General features: G+C 51.2%; 9 protein-coding genes across 9 annotated transcripts; 3 read left to right on the top strand and 6 right to left on the bottom strand.

Annotated features, from left to right (window-relative positions):
- Positions 1-79: 79 nt before the first annotated feature.
- On the bottom strand, positions 80-1162 carry CKM354_000827200 (uncharacterized protein; the record flags this gene model as incomplete). Its single annotated transcript, XM_044803641.1, has 3 exons — positions 80-187; positions 234-396; positions 450-1162. 3 exons carry the CDS (start codon positions 1160-1162, stop codon positions 80-82), a joined length of 984 nt encoding a protein of 327 aa, XP_044659576.1.
- A 476-nt stretch (positions 1163-1638) lies between these two features.
- CKM354_000827100 (uncharacterized protein) lies at positions 1639-2871 on the bottom strand (the record flags this gene model as incomplete). Its single annotated transcript, XM_044803640.1, has 2 exons — positions 1639-2735; positions 2784-2871. The coding sequence occupies 2 exons, from the start codon at positions 2869-2871 to the stop codon at positions 1639-1641; spliced, it is 1185 nt and encodes a 394-aa protein (XP_044659575.1).
- An 853-nt stretch (positions 2872-3724) lies between these two features.
- Positions 3725-5040, top strand: CKM354_000827000 (uncharacterized protein; the record flags this gene model as incomplete). Its single annotated transcript, XM_044803639.1, has 2 exons — positions 3725-3805; positions 4204-5040. The coding sequence occupies 2 exons, from the start codon at positions 3725-3727 to the stop codon at positions 5038-5040; spliced, it is 918 nt and encodes a 305-aa protein (XP_044659574.1).
- A 2328-nt stretch (positions 5041-7368) lies between these two features.
- Positions 7369-7692, bottom strand: CKM354_000826900 (uncharacterized protein; the record flags this gene model as incomplete). Its single annotated transcript, XM_044803638.1, has 1 exon — positions 7369-7692. The coding sequence occupies one exon, from the start codon at positions 7690-7692 to the stop codon at positions 7369-7371; it is 324 nt and encodes a 107-aa protein (XP_044659573.1).
- A 701-nt stretch (positions 7693-8393) lies between these two features.
- CKM354_000826800 (uncharacterized protein) lies at positions 8394-8760 on the bottom strand (the record flags this gene model as incomplete). The annotated part of the gene is made up of 2 exons (XM_044803637.1): positions 8394-8640; positions 8693-8760. 2 exons carry the CDS (start codon positions 8758-8760, stop codon positions 8394-8396), a joined length of 315 nt encoding a protein of 104 aa, XP_044659572.1.
- Positions 8761-12358: 3598 nt separating this feature from the next.
- On the top strand, positions 12359-13846 carry CKM354_000826700 (uncharacterized protein; the record flags this gene model as incomplete). The annotated part of the gene is made up of 4 exons (XM_044803636.1): positions 12359-12615; positions 12693-12882; positions 13192-13231; positions 13500-13846. 4 exons carry the CDS (start codon positions 12359-12361, stop codon positions 13844-13846), a joined length of 834 nt encoding a protein of 277 aa, XP_044659571.1.
- A 1537-nt stretch (positions 13847-15383) lies between these two features.
- Positions 15384-16082, bottom strand: CKM354_000826600 (uncharacterized protein; the record flags this gene model as incomplete). Its single annotated transcript, XM_044803635.1, has 2 exons — positions 15384-15628; positions 15746-16082. The coding sequence occupies 2 exons, from the start codon at positions 16080-16082 to the stop codon at positions 15384-15386; spliced, it is 582 nt and encodes a 193-aa protein (XP_044659570.1).
- A 2459-nt stretch (positions 16083-18541) lies between these two features.
- Positions 18542-20045, top strand: CKM354_000826500 (uncharacterized protein; the record flags this gene model as incomplete). The annotated part of the gene is made up of 2 exons (XM_044803634.1): positions 18542-19098; positions 19151-20045. The coding sequence occupies 2 exons, from the start codon at positions 18542-18544 to the stop codon at positions 20043-20045; spliced, it is 1452 nt and encodes a 483-aa protein (XP_044659569.1).
- Positions 20046-21007: 962 nt separating this feature from the next.
- Positions 21008-22464, bottom strand: CKM354_000826400 (uncharacterized protein; the record flags this gene model as incomplete). The annotated part of the gene is made up of 3 exons (XM_044803633.1): positions 21008-21598; positions 21657-22220; positions 22273-22464. 3 exons carry the CDS (start codon positions 22462-22464, stop codon positions 21008-21010), a joined length of 1347 nt encoding a protein of 448 aa, XP_044659568.1.
- Between the last annotated feature and the right edge of the window lie 1026 nt (positions 22465-23490).

The following is a 23490-nucleotide window of genomic DNA, read 5'->3' as shown; positions in this document are numbered from 1 at the left end:
AGGACTGAGATACGCTCGGCTCGCCAGAGAAGAAGTTTTCGCATTAATTGGAATTGATTTTGAAATTTGCAAGCGTATTTTACAGCTTTGGAATCAACATTGGGGTGTTCTTCTTCCATTCTTGGTAGTCCTTCCTGTCACCGTAACGCTTGTCGTACTTCTCCTCTGACAATGGAATGCCCGAGACCTGTAAATGTCAGCAATGATATGCGGGCAATAAGGTGCTGACTTACCTTGAACAGCAAAAATGTGACGAATGCCGGGCTGACGTATGCCATTGCCAGAGCACCTATCCTGCTGACAGCGCCGCCGCTGAATCCCATACCTGCTTGACCAACGCTGCTGAGCATCACGCCTGCTGCAGTCGTGGCAATGCCAGTCCAGAGCGTGCTCTCACTACTTTCTCGTCAGTCATCGGCTTGGAAGCTCGAGGCCATTTCAATGCTTACCCAAAGTAGTTGGGGTGTCTGCTCTTGCTCCACAGTCCCCTCGTCAAGAAATCTTCGGAGTGCTTCTTCTCTTTCTTCTCCTTCATCCATTGCGACTTTTGCCTGTCCGCAGTAGCCTCAAATCCAATTCCTCCGAGGTACAGCAATACACCAAGTACATCCGTAATGGTCAAGAAAGGCAGAGCAGCAAGCGTCGTGGCCGGAATACTATTGATCGCCAACACAGGCATCAAACAGAGCGAAACCCAGGCAGCCTGCGCGAAGAATGCCACGCCGAACTTGGCAGGGCTGGTACGAATATTGTCGAATCTGCTATCCTTGCCATCTTCAGCCGTGATGCGTGAGAAGAGGAAACTGCCCAATCTTGCTGCCCAGACTGTCACAAAGGCACTGAGGACCACCTGTCGCCAATTCCACATGTTTACGCCGCCTTTGCTCGTCAGGCTTGCTAGTAGACTTGGCCATGCTGGGCCATTTCCCGGTCCTGCGGCCAGACGTGCTCGGATGGTGGGGAGGTAGAGTGATAAGGCGGCGCAGGAGATGTATGTCAGTGAGCCCGACAAGTCGTAGAAGCGTTCGGTCTGGAGGAGAATTGAAGGGACTGCTGTTGCGGCTTGGAGGCCAAAGGCGAGGCCTATGCTAGGCACGAGCGTGCGTAGAAAGGCTGACTTGTAGTTGGTGGCATGGAGCAGACCATTAATTAGTGATGCCATTTTTCACGCTGAGGCAGGAGTATGGCTCAACGAGCTTGACAGCTGGAGATGAGAATATATACCTAGCTGTCACCTAGCGGCCAGTACTGTTGAGCCTGGAACTAGTGTGCATGTGAAGACGAACAGTGCAGGAGGGAAAGTGATGAGGTCACCGCACAAAGCTTGGGATCCTTCCGGACACTTCCAATGCCCGACTGCGCTGGGACATTTGATCCTGCTTTGACAACACAATACGCATCGCGATCATGCTCGAGGCATTCGGGGCGAAGATCGAGATGCAATTCTATGTTCCGACATGACCGGGTTGTTGTTACGCCGGCTCCAGGCCATACGTACGGCTAGACTTGTCCGCATTCTCGCTTGATCCATTCGCACTACAGTACTGGTTTACGAATCGCTAGTGGAGCCAAAAAGACTTCCATCATGGATGAAATGGTCAACTGGGTCCCGCACCGAGCTATTGCAATCTATGACATTCACGCCTTACCGGCCATCTTATAGATCGCCTTCTCCGCCAATCCCGAAATCTCCTTACATCCAGCATCACCAGGCGGTAGAACCTGTGTTCCGAAGCAAAACGCCAGCTCACTTTCCCTGTCAATATACCAGACGGGGTTGAAAAGACCACTCCAGGCCAAGGTACCCTTCTTTCTCCTACCGACATCATCCTCCAAGAACACGATTCCTCCCAAGGCATAATCGGTAGGGATTTCAGGATTCCACTCTCCAGGAAGCATGGTATGGGCCTGCTTGACGAAGAAATTGAGCGCTGCTTTCGAATCATCTCCTAGCTGTGGCCTGAACAGCTCGTCGACACTGTCGGGCTTCAGCAATTTTCCATCATTCTTCAGCAACGAATGCAGGACTTTGAGATAGTCTCCCATCGAAGCATAGGCTCCGTGGCCACCAAAGCACTCTGTCGAATGGGTGTTGATTGTGTCCTCATCAGATGGCGCCAGCTTTCCATCAGAACCTCGGACTGCAAGTTGAGGAGTCTTTGATTTCTTTCGTTCCTCACCCGGCCAGAAGGTGATATTCGAAATGCCAAGAGGGTCCCAGAAATGCTTCTTCTCAAATTCGTCTAATGTCAGGCCAGTCAAGCGATGAATCAGAAGCCCGGTCCAGTCCAATCCTGGAGAGTATGACCAGCTTGTGCCAGGTTCGAAGGCGAGTGGCGTGTCGTAACGCTCAGGAATTGTGGCTTGTAAGGCGTACGCGCCTGGTGCTTTGCCTCGTGAGGCTTCATACTTCATGATGTTTGGATGAAACCCGTATGTGTGTCCAGAGGAATGTAACAGGAGCTGACGAACAGTTATCGGATTCTTGCGATCCTTATAGATTGGATTATCGTTGTCGTCGAATCCGGTGAGAATCTGCTTGGAGCCAAGTTCGGGTAGGTGAGGAGTAACATCATCGTCCAAGCCGATGAAGCCTAACTCGACTGCCTTGAGCGCTGAGATCACTGTGAGCAGCTTGGATGCGGATGCCAGCATGAGCAGTGCATCTTCTTGGATTGGCTCGTCATTTTTGCCGAAGTGCTGGAATCCTGTGGCATGCTTGTATGTGAAGCTGCCTACCAGATGTCAGCGAGCTGTTAATTGGGCAAGCTTGGACAGCATACCGTCCTTCGTCGTGGCATACACGATGGCATGAGGCACTTTGCCATCTTTGACGCCTTGGGCGAGTGCTTGCTCAAGTTCTGCCGACATATTGGAAGACTACTTTTCGTAAGCGACCAGTCTTTTCACGAGATACTCGTGTAATTCTAGGTGAGCTCTCATGAAGACGGAGCGGCACTAACACCTTTTATATGCCCCTCAATGGCATTCAGCCGCACCCGAGATGACATGAGAGGTCTCCACCAGGATCGTAGGCAGCCACGCAACTTCTATTATGCCGTCGTTGGTTTTTGAAAGTCGCCGCTGAATAATACCAAGGCAAGCAATGGATAACGATGCTACCAACTCGAGTCAGCACACGCAAGGTTGTACCTGAGCTTCGAACATGCAATTCATGTGGCAGCCGTGGGACCCGCGCTAGACCTAGACCGAAGCAGAAAGTGGGACTACTAATCAGTCAGGCCTCGGCTCATCCAAGCCCGAGACAGCTGTTCAATATCGATGGTGTAGAAAATACGCAGGCCATGCAACATACCCTACCTAGATTCATCCCAAGGTGTATGCTATCGTTGTCAAGATTATAACACAAACACAGTGGGGTCGTCGCCGTCGGCCCATCATATCAAGCCACCCAAGGATTCCTCATGCTTCCCGCCGAAGATTTGACAGCGGCATGCGATGATACAGCAAACATCTTCCAGTGCACATCGTACAGAAAGGTCCTCATTGTTCGAGGTATGACGAGGGCAAACGACCACGGTTCACGGACACAGCTTCGAACGCCTCAATAGTGACAATGAAGCCAGTCCACAAACGAGGCCTTGCACCTAGTGCGAACTGTGTTCCGTTCTAGGAAGGCACGAGGAGATTCCAAGCTCAGCCTATGCTGGGCACTGCCGCTCATAGGCAGAAAAGGTGCACGTTCTTGGTTCTGCTGCAAGCCATGCGCTATCCGTCACGTCTCATCAGCGATGGCCTGATCGTTACCCCCTCTTGGATAGCGGCTTCGAAGCGCACTTTGTTGGTCAGGCCACTGGTCTTTTCATCACATTCGTTTGTGGTCAGCGGATCTCTCGTGCCACCGAAGTAACTTCAAGGTCTTCCGCAGAGTGGGAGTAAGAATGTCGATCGTGGCGTGGCACAGCCGCTATCCCTCTGCCGCCTGTGGGAAGTCGAGAGTCGTATGCTGGCTTGAAATTGACTTCGGTCCTCGCTAGATTGGAGAGTCAGTCCGCACTGGGCGCATGCTAACATGTCGACTTACAAAGTCAATGTGGTGGCGGCACTGTGGTACAAATAGCTGCTGGCGCACCACCCCTCTGCACTGCTCTCAATTGAACAAGCTGCTGCGATGTTCTTCGGCGGAGTTTCTTGGCATTGCTGCCCATAGTCTCTGTGCTTGCAACCAGCAAATCCTGCCAGAACGGGCCTATCAAGATCAAAGATCGAAAGTGCGAGAGGCACTGCGGATGGGAGCTCAAAGCGGACTCCTACAAGACATGCTACCAATCGTGCTACCCGGACTGCGTTAAGGCTTGCGCTGAAGACTCCCGATGCAAGGCCGCTTCCTGGAACCGCAAGACTCAAAAATGCTACTTGTCTAAAGGCAGCGGGACCAGCTGGAAGAAGACGGGCAAGGGAGATGGGGTCTACTGTTCGGCGCCACACCGTCCATCGACGACTACCAAGTCCACCACTAAAAGCACTACTACGACCACGAGCACTACCACGACCACGAGCACTACTACGACCACGACAACAACTACCACGTCTGCAGAACCGACACCGACTACATGTGATACATTCTTGATTCGGTCAATCGGTGGGCTCTTTCCGAACCAATTCTTGTTCTTCGACTCTGCGTTTGCAGGTACTAAGGATGGCTCCTTCGGCGCCTACGTCTTCGTTCCAGACATTTCCAATTCCACCCAGTTCAGCATCATCGAGGGCAGCATTGTTAGTGCCCCGGATTTCATCCAGGCTTTCAGTGTCACCCAACTGGAGGATTCACTCGTTTACAGCACCGACGAGGCGGATCGCCTGGACGGTCAATTTGTGTCGCTGATTTGCGTTTTGCCGGGGAACGCTGGGCCGGGAATCATTACTTGTACAAGTCCCAACATCGTTATTCCCGTGTTCTATACGCTTATCCCGCCTTTCACAACCCGTCTGCAAATCGGGCAGCGGGCTGCTACAGACCCGCTCGCGCGGCCGCTTGTTCTCGAGGCTGTTTGTCCGTCGACAGTGCGGGGCTTGTAGATTGTCGTCTGATGTCTTCCGTGTTTTTATGTACACGATGCGAAACTTGCACAGGATGGAGGGAGACTATCGACGATTCTAGCTACAAGCGCATTTTATGTAGGAGTTGTAACCAGACAAACACACACGAACAGGCTTTGGCCACGCCCTCTCGCATGGAGCATTCGCTGTGAAGCACGCAGGCAGATCCGCATGAGCAGGTGCAGCATTTCTAGCTGGACTTACTCAATGGCCCGGAAAACTCGAGTGTTTTTTCGACCCTCGAGTCTCCGCCGTCTATAGTGTAGCGAAGGCGCTTTTCCTGACAAGAGAGGCAGCTGCGGAATAAATTTCGCGAGAGGGATCGCAAAGTATGCGTATTTCGAAGTTTTCATTTCAATGTTCACAATTTGTATAGAAGTACTGGTGTCATGAGCAGAGTACACAATGTTGATCATGGATCTCTTTTCGCTGCAGTAGACCGCTCCAGTCTGCTTGCTTTCGGCAGATTGTTGGGCATGTCATGCGGGTGTGAGCGGCGGGGCGATTGAATCAGAATACAAAGTCATCGCAGTAGATGTCATAGAAGGAGCACCGTGCGACACGGTATAAGCTTCTGGATGCCATTGGAGCGGGGCGGCAGGAAATGCGATACTGAGAGAAGTAACAGAAAGTTGAAATTTTGGCTTGCAACAACGGATGGTTTTTCGCGGAAAATCTGTCATTGCCAACTCTGAGCTGCGGAGCTCTTCCACTTGTATTGGAGCTGTATGATAGGTTGGGTCAAATCTGGGGCGGGACGCCAAGCCTTTTCACGCCTCAGGCAGAAAGTTGAAGTGAATACTCGAAATGCACCTGAACCCAACAGACACAATTTGAACACTCTGGAGTGGTCTTCGACTGTTAAAGGGTGTGGTATTAGTCGATTAATTGTATTGCTGATCTCTTGATCATGGTAGAAACTGCATTGCACGTGAATTCGGGGCTGCGCTAGTGCTGGCTTCGGTTGAGCATTTATATATTAAACCTGTCGGCTTTTCAACATCCAATAAGCACTTGGCCTCCTGAGTAGCTGCGGTACTCACTGCGACACGCATTAGCGTCAAAGCTGAATCGTGATAAATCCAATCAGCATCGTTGGTTTAGTGGTAAAATCCGTCGTTGCCACCTTGATTATGGCATTAATGCCTGTGATTAGGCGCTGCGTCGACGGGCCCCGTGTTCGATTCACGGACGATGCAATGATTTAATAATTATTTCTTTTTGTCGTGGTGGTGTAGCATAGGGGAGGAAATGTCGCGGAAAAGTTTCAATTTTTTTTTTTGGCGGTCATTATGGCACTCTGCTTCGCTTCTGCAAACACGAGTCGAATCTAGATCTGAGACCTTTATGTAGACACATAGCTTCGGGGGGAAAGCCTCTGCGCTCAGAAAGGTGTAGCATGGTCAGGGGCCCCGAATGCTGTCAAGCTTCTTGATCCGCCAACATGGCAGACTATGTTGGATGTGCTGTACTTCTTCAATGAGATTGCGGGCATGCGACGTGCCCTTGGGCTCAAGAACATTCGACATAGTTATGCGTTTCGAATCCAATCAGCAATCAACTGCGCGCTATGTCGCCCGCAAACTCCCGTAAACAGGTACGTGGAAACGATGGAGTTAGAATCCCCCACAGTAAGATTTGAACAGTTCATTTATGCAATATCGCAAACAACTCAAGTCACCTGCTCGGCCATAGCAGAGATGGCCATAAGTGATCGTAGTGGGGACTCTTGGACGGAGCCTCCAACGACAAGGAGCATTCATTGGCCGTCTCGACCACGACGAACTTAGCAGCGGCCCTGCTCACACTATGCCTTTCCGCAAGTTGATGATCAATCTAGCTATGCTTGCTCTACTCACGCCCACGTTTTCGCACACTCTCTAGGCAAAACATACATTCTGGCTGGCTCGCATTTCCATCTATGGCGGCATCAAGTAAGCAATTTGAGCAGAGATAAAGGCAATGTGAAATGCTCTCAGCCAAGAAGACTGGTCTCCTTGGTCCGTATTTCTGCTCGGAATGGCAGCCAAGATTGCACCCAAGCAGAAGCCAGAGGCAACTTGGTTGTCTTTGGGGCAAGATGACGGGATTTGCTCAAGATGTCGTTCCTTGACAAGCCGCGGAAGATAACGTTGACGACTGCATTTGTGCCTCATTATGCAATGGCTGCGTCGAACGTCTTCTGCTTCCTGCAGATCACGGCAATGCTAGGGTGGCTGAAAGGTAAATGTCAACCTGGCTTGATGGTGCGTTGGACCTGAGAACGATCCCAGTTGATACCAGACATGTAACAAGTATGAGTTCCCTTCACTTGTCTAGTCTAGTTGCATCAGATAGGCACTCTTCTACGGTCTTGAGGAAAGCCGACATGACTCCATAATCGCGTCGTTGGTTGTCTTCAGACTGGCGGTTGATGGGGCGCTTGGGGCCCTCAGTCTCTCCTACATAGCGAATGTAGAGTCGCTCAGGTGCAGCTCCACTCTGTGCTTCGTAGACACTCAAGACGTTGTCCCACGCACGGAACTCTTCGAAGACCATGCCTTGACTGATTATGCGGTCGAGCAGAAAGCGAAGATTTGGCGGACTGATGGGCCAGGTACGCAGGTAGAGCTTACGAAGGCCTGAGGGCATATCCGGTGATCGGATAGTAGACTCTCTTATCTCGATAACAGTCTAGAGTTCCGTGTTGGATACTATCAACGCGCAGAGGTCGATCATCTCCCAAATTGCCAGCTGAGTCGCCGTACTGGTCGGACCCGGTACTGCACAATGGAAATATAGAGACACGAACGCGGAGGTGACAATATCTCGAACTATCAATCGCTCTACTATTCTCATGTAATCGTGATTACCTCTGCATGTGACTACCCCTAGATGCAAGCTCCTAACCAGGCTGGCTCTCGATTCATGAATCGCTTTGCGGATTGGCTTAGCGACCTGCGGTTGCATTCAGCGGTAGTAGCATTCAGAGGTAGCCACAGTTAGTACTGGCGGACATACGTGTTAGGAGCCTTGGTTCCAGTAATCAAGTCATTTCCATAATTGTGGCCTTCCAGACGCGGCTGCTTCTTTGATACGTCTCGAACCTCACACTTTCGAGCGTAAGGATGTGGAGTCGTAGTAGACCGCCCAGAACATCATGGTTGAAAGATCGAGAGTGTCTTGCATGTAACAATGAGACTATTAAGCCCTCAACACCCGCAAAGCCAATATCATAGATCAAGTCAACATCTTGCATGCCGAGCTTTGAGGCCCTATAGTGCAAGCGTATGCCAAACCATCAATACCATCGACGCAATGCTGACAGTACACATCCACTCCTGACATTTCCATTAAGCGACCGTATGCAATACATTCACCTCGTTGAATATAATCTGCCACTCATCGCGCTTTGTAAACTTATACTCGTCAGGAACAATAAGCTTCTGATATTCCTCGTCGGACACGAGCGCGGTCAGCTGCTCTATCGATTCAAAGACAAACTCGCCATACCCGTCGAAGTCGACTTGGGGTAGAGTAGCGGCTTTGGAAAGCCCATCCATGTGGTCACTTCTGACAGCATGGTACTGATTGATATAGCTAGTGCGCACATGATGGGACGCTTGGTTCTGACCTACTTGACCATACTTACTATCGATGGAACTCCTCGATGGAGACGTCGTCCCTCTTTCTGATGAGCATCGTAAGTTGGATCGGCATAATTTTGAGTTTGGGTGACGAAGAGAAGTCCGTTGTCGTTCCATTGGAGATTTATAAGCGGAAGCTGATAGTTTAATACCCCTCTCTGTGCGTCCCTGCGTGTGGATGTTCATGCATGATCGCGGGCTCTTGCCTCCGAGTCCCTTCGGACACTCCGAATATAATCCTGGCCCGGTCGTTGCTGAGGACATACTGCGAGTAGGACATGCCACGACTTCAGACCATATTCCAGCGATCTTTGGACGTCGAAAAGTGAAAGTCAGCGCATCCGATGCATTAGCAATGCTCATTCCACGCGAAAGCTTCCTGGTCAGAAGCTAGGGGATTCGAGCAAGGGGAGCCCTACAAAGCAGGTGTGATAGGCTGATAGCATTGAAGAAGTTACGGAGATAAGCAGTCGGAAATAGTGTCAGACAGGGCTGTAAGTGATGCTCTAGTCAGTTTACCTGGAGAAGTGATGTGGGAAGAGAGCATGCTGCGAACTGGAAGCCATTGAAGCGTAAGCAATGATGCGCCGCCTCTGTCATTCGGTCTCCATGCGCCGAAGCTAGCCAAGCCCAGATGCATCACGCTGTCGCGGAACGCGGACGATGCTTGTGTCAGAAGCACTTGGATAGAAGTGCAGGGGAATCTCTAGTGTGTAAACTTGGTCAGCATGAAAGCTCGCAGGCACCCAGAACGAAATGAAGAAGACGGAGGAAGCTGGCCAGGAAGTAGCGGGAACTCCAATTCATACCAAGCCACCTTGGCAGAACATGTTGGACACAGTGGAAGATACCATCGAGGTGATTCATCCATCATCGCAGCGACGACCAACATTGACATTGGAGTCCGCTGCCGCGGCGCACGGACCGGAGCGGAAGCCAGCCTCTTCCCCGCACCGCACCCGCTACCCGGCGACGGCGACGGCGACGACACGTCCGGAGCAAAACTCGATTCTACGATCCTCCAACACCCACGAAGCGCCAGCCCTCCGACAGGTCCTGAACGAGGTTGGCGCAGTGGAATACGCCATCCAGGTCCTCCCGATAACCCCTCAGTCTCCTCCTGCCCGCCCAACATGCGCGCAAACGGCCGCAGCGGGACGCACCGGATCTCTTGGTAGGAGACTTCAACCTCTGCCACCCGTACTGATGAGGAAATCCGGTCCTTGTGTAGCACGCCCTCGCCGACCCGCTCATCGATATCACGGAACAAGCACAACTTCAGCTTACTCTCCCGTAACGTGGCAGGGTCGACAGAGCGAAAGCACGCTTAGACCTTGCATTCGCCACGGAGTAGATCGCACAGAGAATGCTGCAATGTCAACCACACGGGGAGCTCAACTCGAACTCGGACCCCATTCCAATCATCACGCCCATCCTCGCCGCAGCAACTACGTGACAGGAGCCAACGGCGCGGCGGACGTGGAACAAAGCAGACTGAATGACTGTCCGGCATAACCTGATGCAGCAATTAGCGCGAGTCAACATTCATCCCCGAGAAATAGACACGAACGACCAGGTTGACGAGAAGATCAGCGTATTGCAGGAAGCCATCAATGACACTAGATAGGCCACGGTCCCTGTGGGCAGACCGCGGCGATGGATCAAGGCCGTAGAGCACATCTCCCCGCCCCCTCCTCCTGCCAACCTGAGCGATATCACCGGCCACGCATGCCTAGCAGAGCTCCACAAATCGCAGGTGGCGACACTGAGTGACCTAGTCGCAGCCTTGATACCCCTCCCGCACGACAAAGCGCCCGGCCTGTACGGCATTCCGAATCGATTCATCCGCGAGTGCAGAGGCATCCTGGCCAGGCCACTCGCAGCGATGTTCCAAGAATGCCGGAACCGAGCGTACAACCCGACACCATTCCGACACGCAATTACTATCGTCTTGCAAAAGCCGGGCAAGCCAACGTGCGACACGCCCAAAGCATATCGACCCATCGCAATCCTGGATACGCTCGGAAAAGTGCTCGAAGGCATCGTCGCACTGCGGATCTCCGCGCTGACGGAGATCCACGGCCTCCTCCCGGACACTCAAATGGGATCGCGGCAGAAGCGATCGACGATGACGGCTCTCGAGACTCCTCGTAGAACAGGTCCGAACGATGTGGGCTGTAGACCCCACAATCGAAGTGACGTTGCTCGGTCTCGACATATCGGGCGCGTTCGACAACGTATCCCACGACAGGCTGATCCAAAACCTCCGAATCGCGGGAACTCCCGCCTGGACATCACAGCACGTTTGCTCGTTCCTAAGCGACCCCACCACGTACCTTACACTCGGGGAGAATTGAAGCACGACACGCGCGGTATCTCCTGGTATTCCACAAGGCTCCACCCTCTCGCCGATTTCGTTCCTAGACTTTGCGTCCACACTCTTACCGGAGCTTAACAACCAACATATCAGCGCAGTGGGGTTCGTAGACGACACGAGCATCCTCGCCTTTAGCCGCTCTACAGAGGACAACTGCCGCAAGCTGGAGAGAGCGCACGAGATCTGCGCGGAGTGGGCCCGCACACACTGAGCCACGTTCGCGCCCGACAAGTATCGACTCATGCACTTCCATCTGAAGCCGAAGTTGTTCAACATGCAAGGCACGATCTTCCCCTGGACTTCATTGAATCTTGCCCTATGTTGCATTTCCTCGTGCTCTGCGCGGAAACCGCGGTTGGCGTAGAGCGGGGCTGTTTCTCCTCCATGTACGTCTGGCCTACGAGGTCAAAGTCTCATGCCCATGTGACCTGTAATCATCGACGCTAACGCGTCGAGTATAAATTCCAACACCTAGCCTTTGGATAAATCCGAAGGCTAGAAATAGTCAACGTCTAGAATCCGGTTCTACCCTAACTTTCTGAAAGGACCGGCGACTTGCGAGGACATCGGGAGGCTTCGTGGAGTCCTCTTACCCTACTTTTCTATCTTCTTTGCTATCAGTCTTCTAGTTTGTTCGATCTGAGCATATAGTTTATGAAAAGTGGTAATCAATTCTCTCCATTTTGTAGGAACTATTTACCAAGACATGTTTCGCGGCGCTCGAGCCGAGCCATCAAGTCACCAAGGGAAAACCTATAAAGATCTACCGTAGAAAAGTATTCCAACAGAGTTTAAGCATCTCGACTCTTTTAAGCTTAACAAGATGTGAAGAAATCACACATGGGATGCTTGTATGGACGGGCTACTTGGTATATACAGTCCTTTGAAGCGAGAGAGCTACCATGCTTGAGCTCCAGTTAAAGAATTTATTGGGATTTAACGTGGGTTGATTTAACAGCAGGGATCCCCGAACTATTGTCTCGCTTAAAGGGACTGTATTTCCAAAGTCATCCCCTTGATAGTCTTGTTTGTATTACCTACGGTTAATAGGAACAATGTACCTCAGTTACCGTGTCGCTTGAGAGACGTCCAGTCCGCACCGAACTCTGAAATCGGAGAGGAACAGTCTTCCAAGTGTAAAAGATTATGGCTATAAAGCATTGATCTGCGCATCGATATGTTGCAATCGCCAAAGACACACCGTGTTTTCCAAATCCTACTTCACATCGACTACAGAATCAACAATCTTGTCTCTAGTCCTAGCCATCATCACAACATCCAAACATCAGCAAGCATGCACTTCTTCAGTATTATCGCACTTGCAGCAGGCATCAGGGCTGCCGTTCTCGGCGTATCCAATCTCGAAGCAGAAACCGAAACACATCTCATCTCTCGTGACGTTCCGCCTTGCCCGAAATGTCCCATCTCAGACCAAGATTGGCAAAGCAAGTTCAAGCCAGGTAATCCTGGTGCGCCTGAAGACCAGTCGAAGACCTATCCAGCAGGCTGGAAACCTCGCGCGGCGTCTACTCACGGCTATGTTTGCTACGAGTAAGTATCTATGCCAAAACCAAACCACCAATCCTTCTTCGATGCTCTGCTAACATAGTCGTTGTGTCTCCGTGCAGCCTAGCCAAGGGAATCACTTTCCGCGGAGGCGGCGGTATTACCCCTCGTTATGGCGCCTGGAAACGCTCAGATGGTACCCAAATCATGTGTTGGCTATACTGGCAACACGTGTTGCAGTTCACTGGGAATGGGGTCGTGTTCAACAGTTACCCTGCCCACTGTACTGTGTTTATTCATATCGACAACCAGGTGGGTGGGAAGTTTACGGTTGGAGGGCAGTCATATCAGGGCATATTCCAGAAGTGTTTGGGGAGCTCGACCAATATTGATGTTGGGATTCAGTATTTGTCTTTGACTTAGAGCGCGATGTAAGCGTGGGAGTGGTGAGGATGTGTGATGGTGAACACAAGGGCTGGGAATGTTAGTCAGATTTAACTCACTGTGTGGAATCAGAAGACGGGCCTATGACGACTCCATTCAGGCCGGGTCTAAAAAGAAATAGCAGGTAGTGGATAGCCGTCACTTTTGCATCAAAACTAAAAGCTAGGTTGTATGTAGTTACCTTTGATCTGGTCAACTCCAGAGGCGATCATAGTTGGTATGCTGTCTTAAGATGAATTGTAGCACCGAGCATCAACATTTTAAAGGCAATAACGTGACGGAGTGTCCGGTTTGAGCACTTATGTCGATGTATAGATGATGCTCGTTCTCTCCCTCGGCAGCACTTCGCTATTCACTATTCTCTACGCAGTTCTGCTGGACTGATGCTAGCTCTTGTAGTCCGCCAAAAGCCCAGTTTCGATCACCTCGTCTCATATGTTCGGACGTCTTATGCCGTACGTAATCCATTCAATCGGAATTCTCAGAGAAGGCCTTTGCATTTTCCATCATCTCCGCCAACGTCGTCCTGGACGACGGTACTCTGGTCACCGCCGACCAACAAACCCACCCCGACCTCCTGAGAGCCCTGAAGGGAGGCGGCGCCCACAACTTCGGCGTCGTGGCGAGAGTCACGATCAAATTGTATCCATGCGATGGCATGTGGGGAGGCATGCAAATCGTTTTCGACAACTCGTTTCCCGACCTTTTTGAAGCAATTGGCTGCTACGCAAAGAACTTGGCACGAGACGGCAAGGCAAACCTGATTGTCGATGGCGTTCATCACAATGATCCGGCTCGCTTCAAGGATACGGAGCTGATTGCCTTGGTGTAAATGGCATACTGCGAACCGACACCAGAGCCGGCCGTCTTCCAAGCACTTCGAGAACTTCCAATCACTCACAACTCGGGTCGACTGGCGTCGTCGTTTGATCTCGCAACAGAGATGGCAGAGATGACCTACGTGACAGCGAAACGCAACATGTACTGGACTATCTGTATGCAGGACAATAAGGATCTTCTCCAGGCGGCGTTTGAAATCTGGCAGAAGATCACTGCAGCCTGTCTCCGGTTCAGATCTTGTCGCGACTGCTGATTGCTGGGTGGAAGGTGTCGTGCACGTGATAGAAGTGTCGCTCCGCGGTCTAAGGAAATCCTAGGGCTTTCGGTCATTTCTGCATCCACCAAAAACTATCTCTCGTATTAAACGCCACAACACGCGATAATTCAAGTACTGCAAAGCACGATTAGAGAACAAGACTCTGCGAATCTAAGGAACCAAAAATCAAGACAATGCGACGTTGGTAGCGCGAGATTCAGGGCCGAGCCGATAGCGATAAAGTTAGCCTCGACAGAGGGGTAGATAACAACAAACGCGTTACGGTACGACACTCGCGATACTTGGCGAAATTCTATAAGTACCTAGACTGTTAGACTATCGGGTAGTTGCAGTTTGCAGTCTTAATTCACTACCTATTTTGAAGGGGTAGTCGTTAGGATGCCACAGAATGCAAAAATGTCCAGTGCGTTTATTAGGTTTTATTCTCGGCAGTCTGTCTGTCGCGGGCTTAAACATTGCCTAATATGTTCGAATGCCTAATATCTGGAGCCATTTTTCTCACTTTGTCGCTATCGGTATTGTTGTTGTCGCAATATAGAATCCAAGTGTCGCTGGTAGTGGTGTTTGACTGCAGAAATGACCGAAACCCCTAGGATTTCCTTAGGCGCTCCGCCTTCCCGAGCGCGCTAATCAAAATTTCATCAATGTGCATCAAAGTCGCATCAAAGTCTCAGCCACTCGGGAAAGGTGGAGCGCAACTGAGAAGGAGGCAGACTGCAGCTCCTCCTCCCAGCGCTCCGGAACAAAAGCGCTCGCGAGGGACTCGGTGAGCTCTTCGATATTCAGGGGCCAGATGAGCCCGTCTTGAACCTCAATGTGGCTGCGACTTGGACAGATGAGAAAGACGACGAAGCAGTAACCTCACTCACCCGAAAAATTGTCGCTGACATCGTAGTATTAGCTCGTACTCATGGATGTTATATACCTTTCAAGTACATGATTTACGCGCACTGCGAACAAGACGTGATCGGCAGCTACGGGCCTGAGAAGCAGGCCTTCTTGCGCAAAGTCTCTGCGAGATGTGATCCTCAGGGAGTGTTTCAGAAATTGCAGACCGGACCGTTCAAGTTACGAGAATACAAGTGCAAATGCTTATATCAAAAGCCTCGCAGCTCTTCTGCTGGTGCAACAGTTTCTCTTTTGCGTTACACGGTCGCTCTGTATACGTACTCTATCTCTAACCCCATCAATTGCAGATAATCTGCTCATTGCTTCTGCTACAGTAACGAGGAAGCCAGGCGACTGATAGCCATCAAAAATGCCTCTGATCGCCTTTCACAATAGAGATCGCTACATGGGCATAGTTATCGTAGATGCAGTATTTTCCTTGACCTTGGTAGCCACCATTGTGCAGATAGTTTTTACCTTTGACATTTGCTTTGGCGTTTCCATTGACAACCAACTCAACGCAGCAGTGAGCAGCATATACGTTGACCGAACCACCCTCGCCTCCAAATTTTTGCATGTTATTCCAGTATACGAACACGTAGATTTTCCCTAATGGTTGGAAACGCATGCCGTCAGTCGAGAACTCTTCGTTTCGAATGTGTGTTCGCTGTTATTGAAAATGTCGAGGCAAAGACGTGGCAATAGTCTCGTTGCGATCGTACTTACGTCCATTTTTCAGTGAATATTTTCCGACAGGTTTCCTGAGCTCCTGTCCGCTTGGGACCCAATCAATACCTTTCTCCAGGTAGTAACAGTTTGTACCAGCAACACTACAGAGAGGTGGCTTATAATCTGCATCATACGTTTTCTGAAAGGAGCCGGCCGCCTCGTCCAAAAGATTCTTGGGAATGGCATTTGTGTCGGCGACCCATTTTTTCCATGCTGAATCAGTGTCCTTGTGGCATATCGTGCAACCAGCATCGATATCCGGCGTAGAGCGCGCCATTATGCTTCTTCCGAGTGCGAAGCATGGGAGGCCGAGAAGGAGAATGTCGAGGCGCATTGGTGCGGCTGAAAGGGTTTGTTCAACGAACGAATTTGATTAAGAGCACAAGGTATCGAATTTATGATCGAAGTTGTGGTTGAGTTTGTGATCGGTCCCTCCCACTCACCTTAGTCTTAATATCTTAACTGTCATGGCCGTAAACCCTCAATACGGCAGTTCTGGATAATCTTTCCTGGGAACTCGAGCTAAATTTGGACTTTGCAACGCATAAGCTTTGTGTAAGCAGGGCAGTCCTAGCAAAAAGTGCCTTGCGGGTCAGCTCGGTGCGGGTGCATTGAACACATGCTGCTGCACGCATAATACGATGTCGCATCCCGTGAAAAGCTTGCAGAAGATTATACTGTTAAGCATGCATTGGCGTCGTTCGTAGTCTGAGGGCCTAGGCTTGCAAAGCTATCCGATAGGCAGATTACATGGAGATCATGCTAGTGTATACTAATCACCCTTAGGATCTAGGATCTTCGATGTAGATGAAGCGTTGAGAGAGCTCTCTTTCTGTCTGAAGTAGCAGCACGACGGGAATCCGAGCAGAGGCTGTGTACCGTCGCAAGATAGCTCCTGGAGGATGTACGATTGCACACTTGGAGCGCATCAGCCTCGATTACCGATAGCTGGCGCGATGATCAACGCGGTTCGTCGAACAACGAGGTGAGCACCGTGCCTACATGCTGGAGAGAGAAATCTTCAAAAGGCTGACACGCTCACCTGGGTCGTTGATACCACAAATAGATACCGACTCGGAGGCTTTAGAGACGAGCTCACGGATCCTCTCTTGCAAGGAGTCGGCACTTCTAGCCATCCTCAAAATGGACCCAGCACACTGTCTATCCAGATGTCCGAGATCCAGGAATTGATAAGCGAGCGAATGTAGGGTCGAGGCTATGCCTAGTTTGGGCTTACTTCCTGCTCTAAGCATGAGAATACGAAAGCTCATGAAGAAGTGAAGCCAGGGTTGCAGGCAAGGCTCACCAAAGCTCTATCTTCGGGCGCAGCGACAAAGTATTGCAGGCTAAAACCATGTAAGAAGCATTGGCTGACCCGTTTTTTCCTTGGTCACGAAAGATATCGCTATACAGAGGCGAGGCCGCTGAAAATATGCAAAAGAGGAAAAACATCGGGAACCGAGAGTGCAGCTCGCAAGATTGTTGGGATAGACGGAGCCTACAACAGTATCGCGAACGGAATGTCCCAGAGTGCAGCGACTGATCAATGCACGAAGTGTACGCATGCGCGAACACTTATTGTGGATGATCCGGACCGGAGTCGAGAAAGGCAAAGCGGAGGTTGGCCGGACGGAAGTTAACTCAATGGCGGTCTCGCACCCAAGTAGAGGCTTATCTTCATGTGAATGTGTAGAAGTCTGTGCGTGCAGTACTCTCCTGCCAGCGAGGGCTGGGTCAGAAAGAATCGCTCAAGCACCGCCAGAAACCCTGGGAAGGATCTATGTATCAACCAGGACGAGGACGGCGCAGCCAGCCATATACTTGAAACCCCCATGCATGTCGGAGACCGAATTCGAGCCTGGAGAAGTTTCCTAGTCACAGAAAGATGATCGTGCCAATTCGAGGGCCGAAACCAAGCAGTGGGCTTGCGGCACTTTCGTGCTTTTCCTCTACGATTGATGCCTTCACATGGTCGAGGAGCAGAACAGGCGGGCTGTATCGTGGACACCTCATTCTCCCATCTTCGTCGGAATGTGACCTAGAGTGTGCCGCTTCGAGGCACCTATACTGAGCCAGCGGAGATCAAAAGGCACTGCTTTGTACTGTCACGAGCGTTCCGCCGTTCAAGGTGGCCGTCGATCTTGCATCTTGCTCTCGGCGTGCAAGATACTCTTTAGCCGCACGGAATGCGTCAGGGCCACGGCCAGAGTATTTGTCCGTTCTTCTTGTACGAAGCATTCGTGGTGAAGAGTACACCATGCTCTGTTGGTGAAGTCGTGGAGGAGTGGAGAAAGGACGGTGGCAGAGGAGAGGAGAGTGTTTCGATTACATGTGAAGTTGCTGCCTCAGGCATGAGCGGAAATGACAACATCGGCACATGGCTGTGCAGCTCTCCCGCGCAGCCTCAGCCTCTTCTGGCGAAACAATGCTCTCTTCCACATCCAACAGACAGCTTACGAATCGATTGACAGTACCTCCCATGTTCTGGATCTATGGCTCGTCTGGCAGATCTGTGCTGCGGTCACGCGGATTGCCATTTGGCCTGCGAGGTCGCGGCCTCACAATATGCCCTGAACATTGCAACTTTCGTTTTACTGCTGCGCCATAACCCTCGTGACACTGGCGGTGTTCAGTCGGATTAGTGCATCCTTCCACGAAGCTAGGCCGCCGCGCCCCACGCCAACTCTGCAGGGCTACTTTGCCGAAGCTGCTTCTGATAGCGCACGCTGAGAGAAGGTCGGAGTTACATATACCCTCTGGCTTCCCAAACAACGAGATCATGCACCGGCAATCATGACCCAGTCCAGTCGCATTCCTCATATTCACCACGCAAAGCTCGGCGGGCTACACCACAAGCTTGTGCTCGAAAGTCCAAGGCGGATTCACTATGGAAATGACTTCCCCGTCAGCGGCAATGTACTACTCAAGCATTTACCACTTCTCCGAGGCATCAACTCTCCCTTAAACGCTGAGCTATTTGGACCTCTGCAAGTCGATATCATCCTCAAAGGAGAGGCTCGTATACATCACGAAGCCGAGAGTCGAGCAGAAATCTTTCGACTCTGCAAAGAGGTCGTCACTATTCACGATGGGCCGTTCCGAGCTCCTGCAGATGCAGAAGAGGTGCTCCACTTCAGCATCAAGTTTCCCGACCTCGCAGCTCCCGAGAATAATTCCGCGATAGCTGCGGTGCAAGATGGCGATGGGATCTGGAACTTCCGAGAAAGAGTGTCAAGTGTAGAAACGGGGCCGCTGCCACCAACGCTCGAAGTACTGCACAATTCGCACTCATGGGGTACTTTTGGGTCTACGAATTTGCATACCGTCACCAAGCCAGCGATCAAGGTGCAGTAAGTAAAGTCTTGAAAGTCCACGCGGGTTATGGGTACTCATTTGAAGCAGTTATACAGTTGAAGCTCGAGTGCGGATGCCAGGCATCGATGTCGAAATCGTAGAAGCAGACGCAGCCTCGGGCGGAGCTCCCGTATTCTACGATCAGCCACGAGTGCCAACAGCAATTGCTCAGAGGGACCAAACTCTTACAAGCGATGCCTCACAAAGATTTACTGTACAGAATGATGGTCTAAGGCCCACATATGAGCAGCCTCACGGACTGCGGAACAAGACAAAAGCATTTCTCAAGCCGGTCGATCCGCCCAAATTTATCTTCGACGTGAACTTTTTGGGAATACCTCAACATGCGTACATTGGTCAGCCGTTATCATTTGCTATATCCATCGAACCCGATGAAACGAGCACTACCAGAACCGACCCGGATGTCTTCTTAGACAAGTGCACAATCTCACTCATTGCACACACGACCGGCATACAACCAGCACCTCTCAAGGTGGTCAAGACAAAAGAAGCCACCTTTTCATCAGCACGGCCCTTCTCTCGTGAAGATGGCATGACCAAAGGAATCGACATCGGAGTGCTCAGCTGGGTACCCACAACATTCACCTTCCGTAATATCAGCCGAAATTACAAATTACGAATCGCCAGCCAATTTACTGTGGGCACACAGCAGTTGTCGACAAGCAGAGATGTTCCCTTGATGATTCATCCGCCGCTGGAACTCGACGTATCGAGGCCAGCTGATGTGGAGGACGACCCGGATGGGCTGCCCTCGTATCAAGAAGCAAGTCGTTCTAGTGCAGCAGACTTTGCGGAAGATGCTGCAGAAGGCTCTGCACAAGTGCCGTCGTACGAACAGGCTGTTTCTGGCCATGATCATGGCGGGCATCATGCAGGTTCGGATCATGGGCATGGAGGATTCGCGGGAGGGTTTGGAGGTTGAGAAGACTAAGGGCGTTCAGTGTTCGCCACATGATCAAGTCGACAGACTCTAACAGTGCGGTATACCAGCTTGCGCTGACTCCCCCAGCACAGCACCGTTCTCGCGACGCTGGCTGCCAGAGGGAACCTGTTGCGAATAACGGCTCTGGAACCTTTGCGAGAACTGCCTTCTCCGAAGCCAGATGGGTGGTGCAGAAAATCCAGACTGCGTGTGCCCACGACAATCGCTTCGGGCATACGTCCGGACTCACGAGCTCGTCTGCCAGGGTCCAGGATGCCTCTTCACCAGTATCAAGAGGCTAAGCGTGTTCATGAGTAGGTAAAGAGGTCTGGGGTATGATTGAATTGGTCTTCCCCGCAGGGCTTCTGTCAAACCTCATCTACTGCCTTCATCAACAAGTCATTTCCAGCGATGCTATCGATCTCGCAATTCATTTTTCCATACGGCTTTTCTCAATATTTCCACCCTGTGAAGTCGCTCGGCACATTCCCAATTCGCATTGCCATTCCTTGTCGGCACTCAATATCGAGCCTTCCGACACTGGTTAAAACGTGCGTCACTGTATTGAGCAGTCCAGTTCAAAGCTATCGCGTATGGATTCCCGGCTAGTTGCGGACAGCAGAATGGAGATAGGGCAATACGCTCACTTCGCGATTTCTCTCACAGACTTGGGTCCACGGCTGCCTCGCTTGTCGAGATAAGACGCCTTAGCTGCGATGCACATGGCGACATACGAGGATCGAAAGAGCACTCGAGTTTCCCCGGTCAGAGAAGTACGGAGCCTCAAGTCTGGTCTCTGTTTTGATTTCGGGCAGTAGCCCGGGAGTTGTGGAATAAACGCGGCTTCGGTCGTGGCACCGATGGGGTAGTTCCCTTTTCTTCTGATCTTTTGTTTTTACCGTGTCATGAAGCCATTAACTTCATCAGTCATAATGTGGTGCGAACTTCTCGCAAAATTTCCCTTAGTCTTTACTGTCGAACCAGCTTCTCTCCGTGGTGTCGATTTCTTCACTCGATAATGTTCTTTCCGTGACATTGATTTCCTTCCGCGATAACCCAGATTGTGCCTTCGTGCTCCTTGATCCATCTCGCGTATGCGTAGATTTTCTGTATTTCTCCATGTTGCGCAAATTGTATGACTCGTACTGCTCCGGCGTCGTCACGAGATACGGAATGCCCTCTGTCCAGGAGGCTCGTGTTGTGTCGTTTCCGTCCACTTTTGCGACAACCTCATCTGCACAGGTCGATGTTGACGATGTCGGGGTATGTTTGGCACTGTAATGAACCTGTTGGTTTTCGAGATCCGCGCTGGAGATTCCTGTGATGCCTTGTCCTTGGATGATTCGGACTTCGTCAGACATCCGGCGGCTTCGACTCGAAGAGAAGGTGCCTCCGAATCGAGTTCTTTTAAGAGGGCTACTAACGTATTCGCGGAAGAGTACGCGCAGTGACGGTAGTGCTGTGCACATGATTCCAAGACTGAGCTCGAGTTGAGCCCAAACGAAGACATAGAATATGCTGGTCGACACATCGCTGGAGTGCCCAACTTTGTACTATTTCAGTCAGCGGCGCATTCCTATTGCGGGGAACAGGTGGTTTGATCACACGCACCAACCAGTAGGTTCGCACTGAGCTGGCAACGACTGCGAGCAGGCCCAGTGAGAAGACGAAGAAAAGTCCGAGCTTCTGCGCCTTGGGCAGAAGTAAGTGCCTTGTCATGAGACATGGCAGAATGACAGAATACAAATCACTGATGATGGACATTATCCCAGCCAGTAAGTTAACAATAGTAGTGTCGACACAAGTATACTGTGCCGTCCAGCTTGGATTGAAGGCCTTCCAATAGGCTTCCGTCGGCGAACAGTTGAAGATAAGGACCAGAATGAAGGCCAGGGAATATGAGATAGTGAACGAGATGGCGCAAATGACAGTCCAGATCCAGTATTTGGAAACAGTGTGGTCCACGAGTCGACGATAAAACATTAGGACCGAGACTTTCGTGAAGCACGAGCAGATCAGGAAGGCGAGTTCGGCAATCCAGGTGACGAGCGCGATTTTTTCGTAGGTTACCATCGGAATGTCCCACATGTGTCGTGAGGTTAAGTACACCTCGGAGTTCACGATGCCCAGTGCTGTGAACCACACGAGGCCAAGCCATCCGCAAACCAGAAGGACCTGCCGCACGTTAGTCTGACGAGAAACAAGTTCGGGGTATTGCTGAGCGTACATCGTCAAGCCCAAGCCCGCCAGCATGCTTCCTGGCTCGAATCCATAAGCGTGTTGCGACCATCAACGTTGCAACACCACATAGAATGGCAGCATATGGAGGCATCCAGTGTCGACGAGGGGGATCATCATAGTCTGGAGTTGGCCATTTGGCAATGTCGGCCGGTGTGAGGTTGATGATGTTCCCCGGCATTATGATGCCCCATCAAAACCATCTGCGGTCATCAATGGGAAGCGGAAGAGTTCAAAGTCTGTCGGAGCGAGCAGCAACAAGGTAGTAAGTACCGGAGTATTAAAGAATTTCTCGCGTGCATGCAGGTTTGCAATGAACTACGCTGTTTCGAGGTAGGCGCAATGCGAATGAGAAAGTATATGTCGATCCGTCGGTCTATACAGAGGTCTGAAGGGCGCGGTTCATGCCTTGGTCGTTCGTTGACTCGGCGTCAGCAGCAGGCAGGTTTGTTGCGCTCGCAATTCCAGCCGTTGAAGAAAGGCGTTGGATCGAGTGGTGCCTATGCTAGCCGTCTCTTCACGTTTCATTAAAAGACCGAGGTTGTTGCGTGCGTGATGCCGTGGGTCAGGTCAGTTTGATGGTGTCTTTGACTTTGGGAATCAAGTCTAGGTTGGGCCTTTTTTCTTCCATGTGGGCGCGCATGTGAAAATGGGGAAATATGTGACCATCCCGCGGCTACACAACTGCTCCCCAGACGCCAGATGGACTGGGATGCCAATGCCGATACCATCCCTCATCCGTGCAGGTGCTGCAAACAAGACGAATCTCGTTTCTGCATGTTGCTCGTTTGAGGTTGAGTTAAGCGCCCGCTATTGGCGGCCTCGAGTCGGACGTGAACTGTAAGCGCAGCGTGGGCCGATGGATCGTCGGACTGCGCCCAAAATGGAGATAAAGTGGAACATGCACTCCTTGGGTTGCAGGCGGAAGCATGTTCTTCAGACTGCCGCCCTGAGCCTCTTCTGCTCGATTTTCCAACAACCAGACGATGAAACGTGATTCGCACCGATTCGAGGCAGGTCAAACTTATCTCAAACGTCGAGACCCTGGCTGCATGTCATTCGCAGGAATTGCATGCTGTAGCTGCAATTTGTATGACTGGCGAGATGTCTGCAAATGCGAACAAACTATTGCTTCGCGTCTGTTACTGCGATATTGCGGACGTCAATAGAGAGAGACCTTGGGGAGACTATCGAAGTCTCCCGTCCC

Source organism: Cercospora kikuchii (genome assembly GCF_019650295.1).
Source record: "Cercospora kikuchii DNA, contig_00005, whole genome shotgun sequence".
Taxonomy (NCBI): Eukaryota; Fungi; Ascomycota; class Dothideomycetes; order Mycosphaerellales; family Mycosphaerellaceae; genus Cercospora; species Cercospora kikuchii.
Note: the sequence above shows the minus strand (reverse complement) of the source record. Positions and strands in the feature narration are given on the sequence as shown.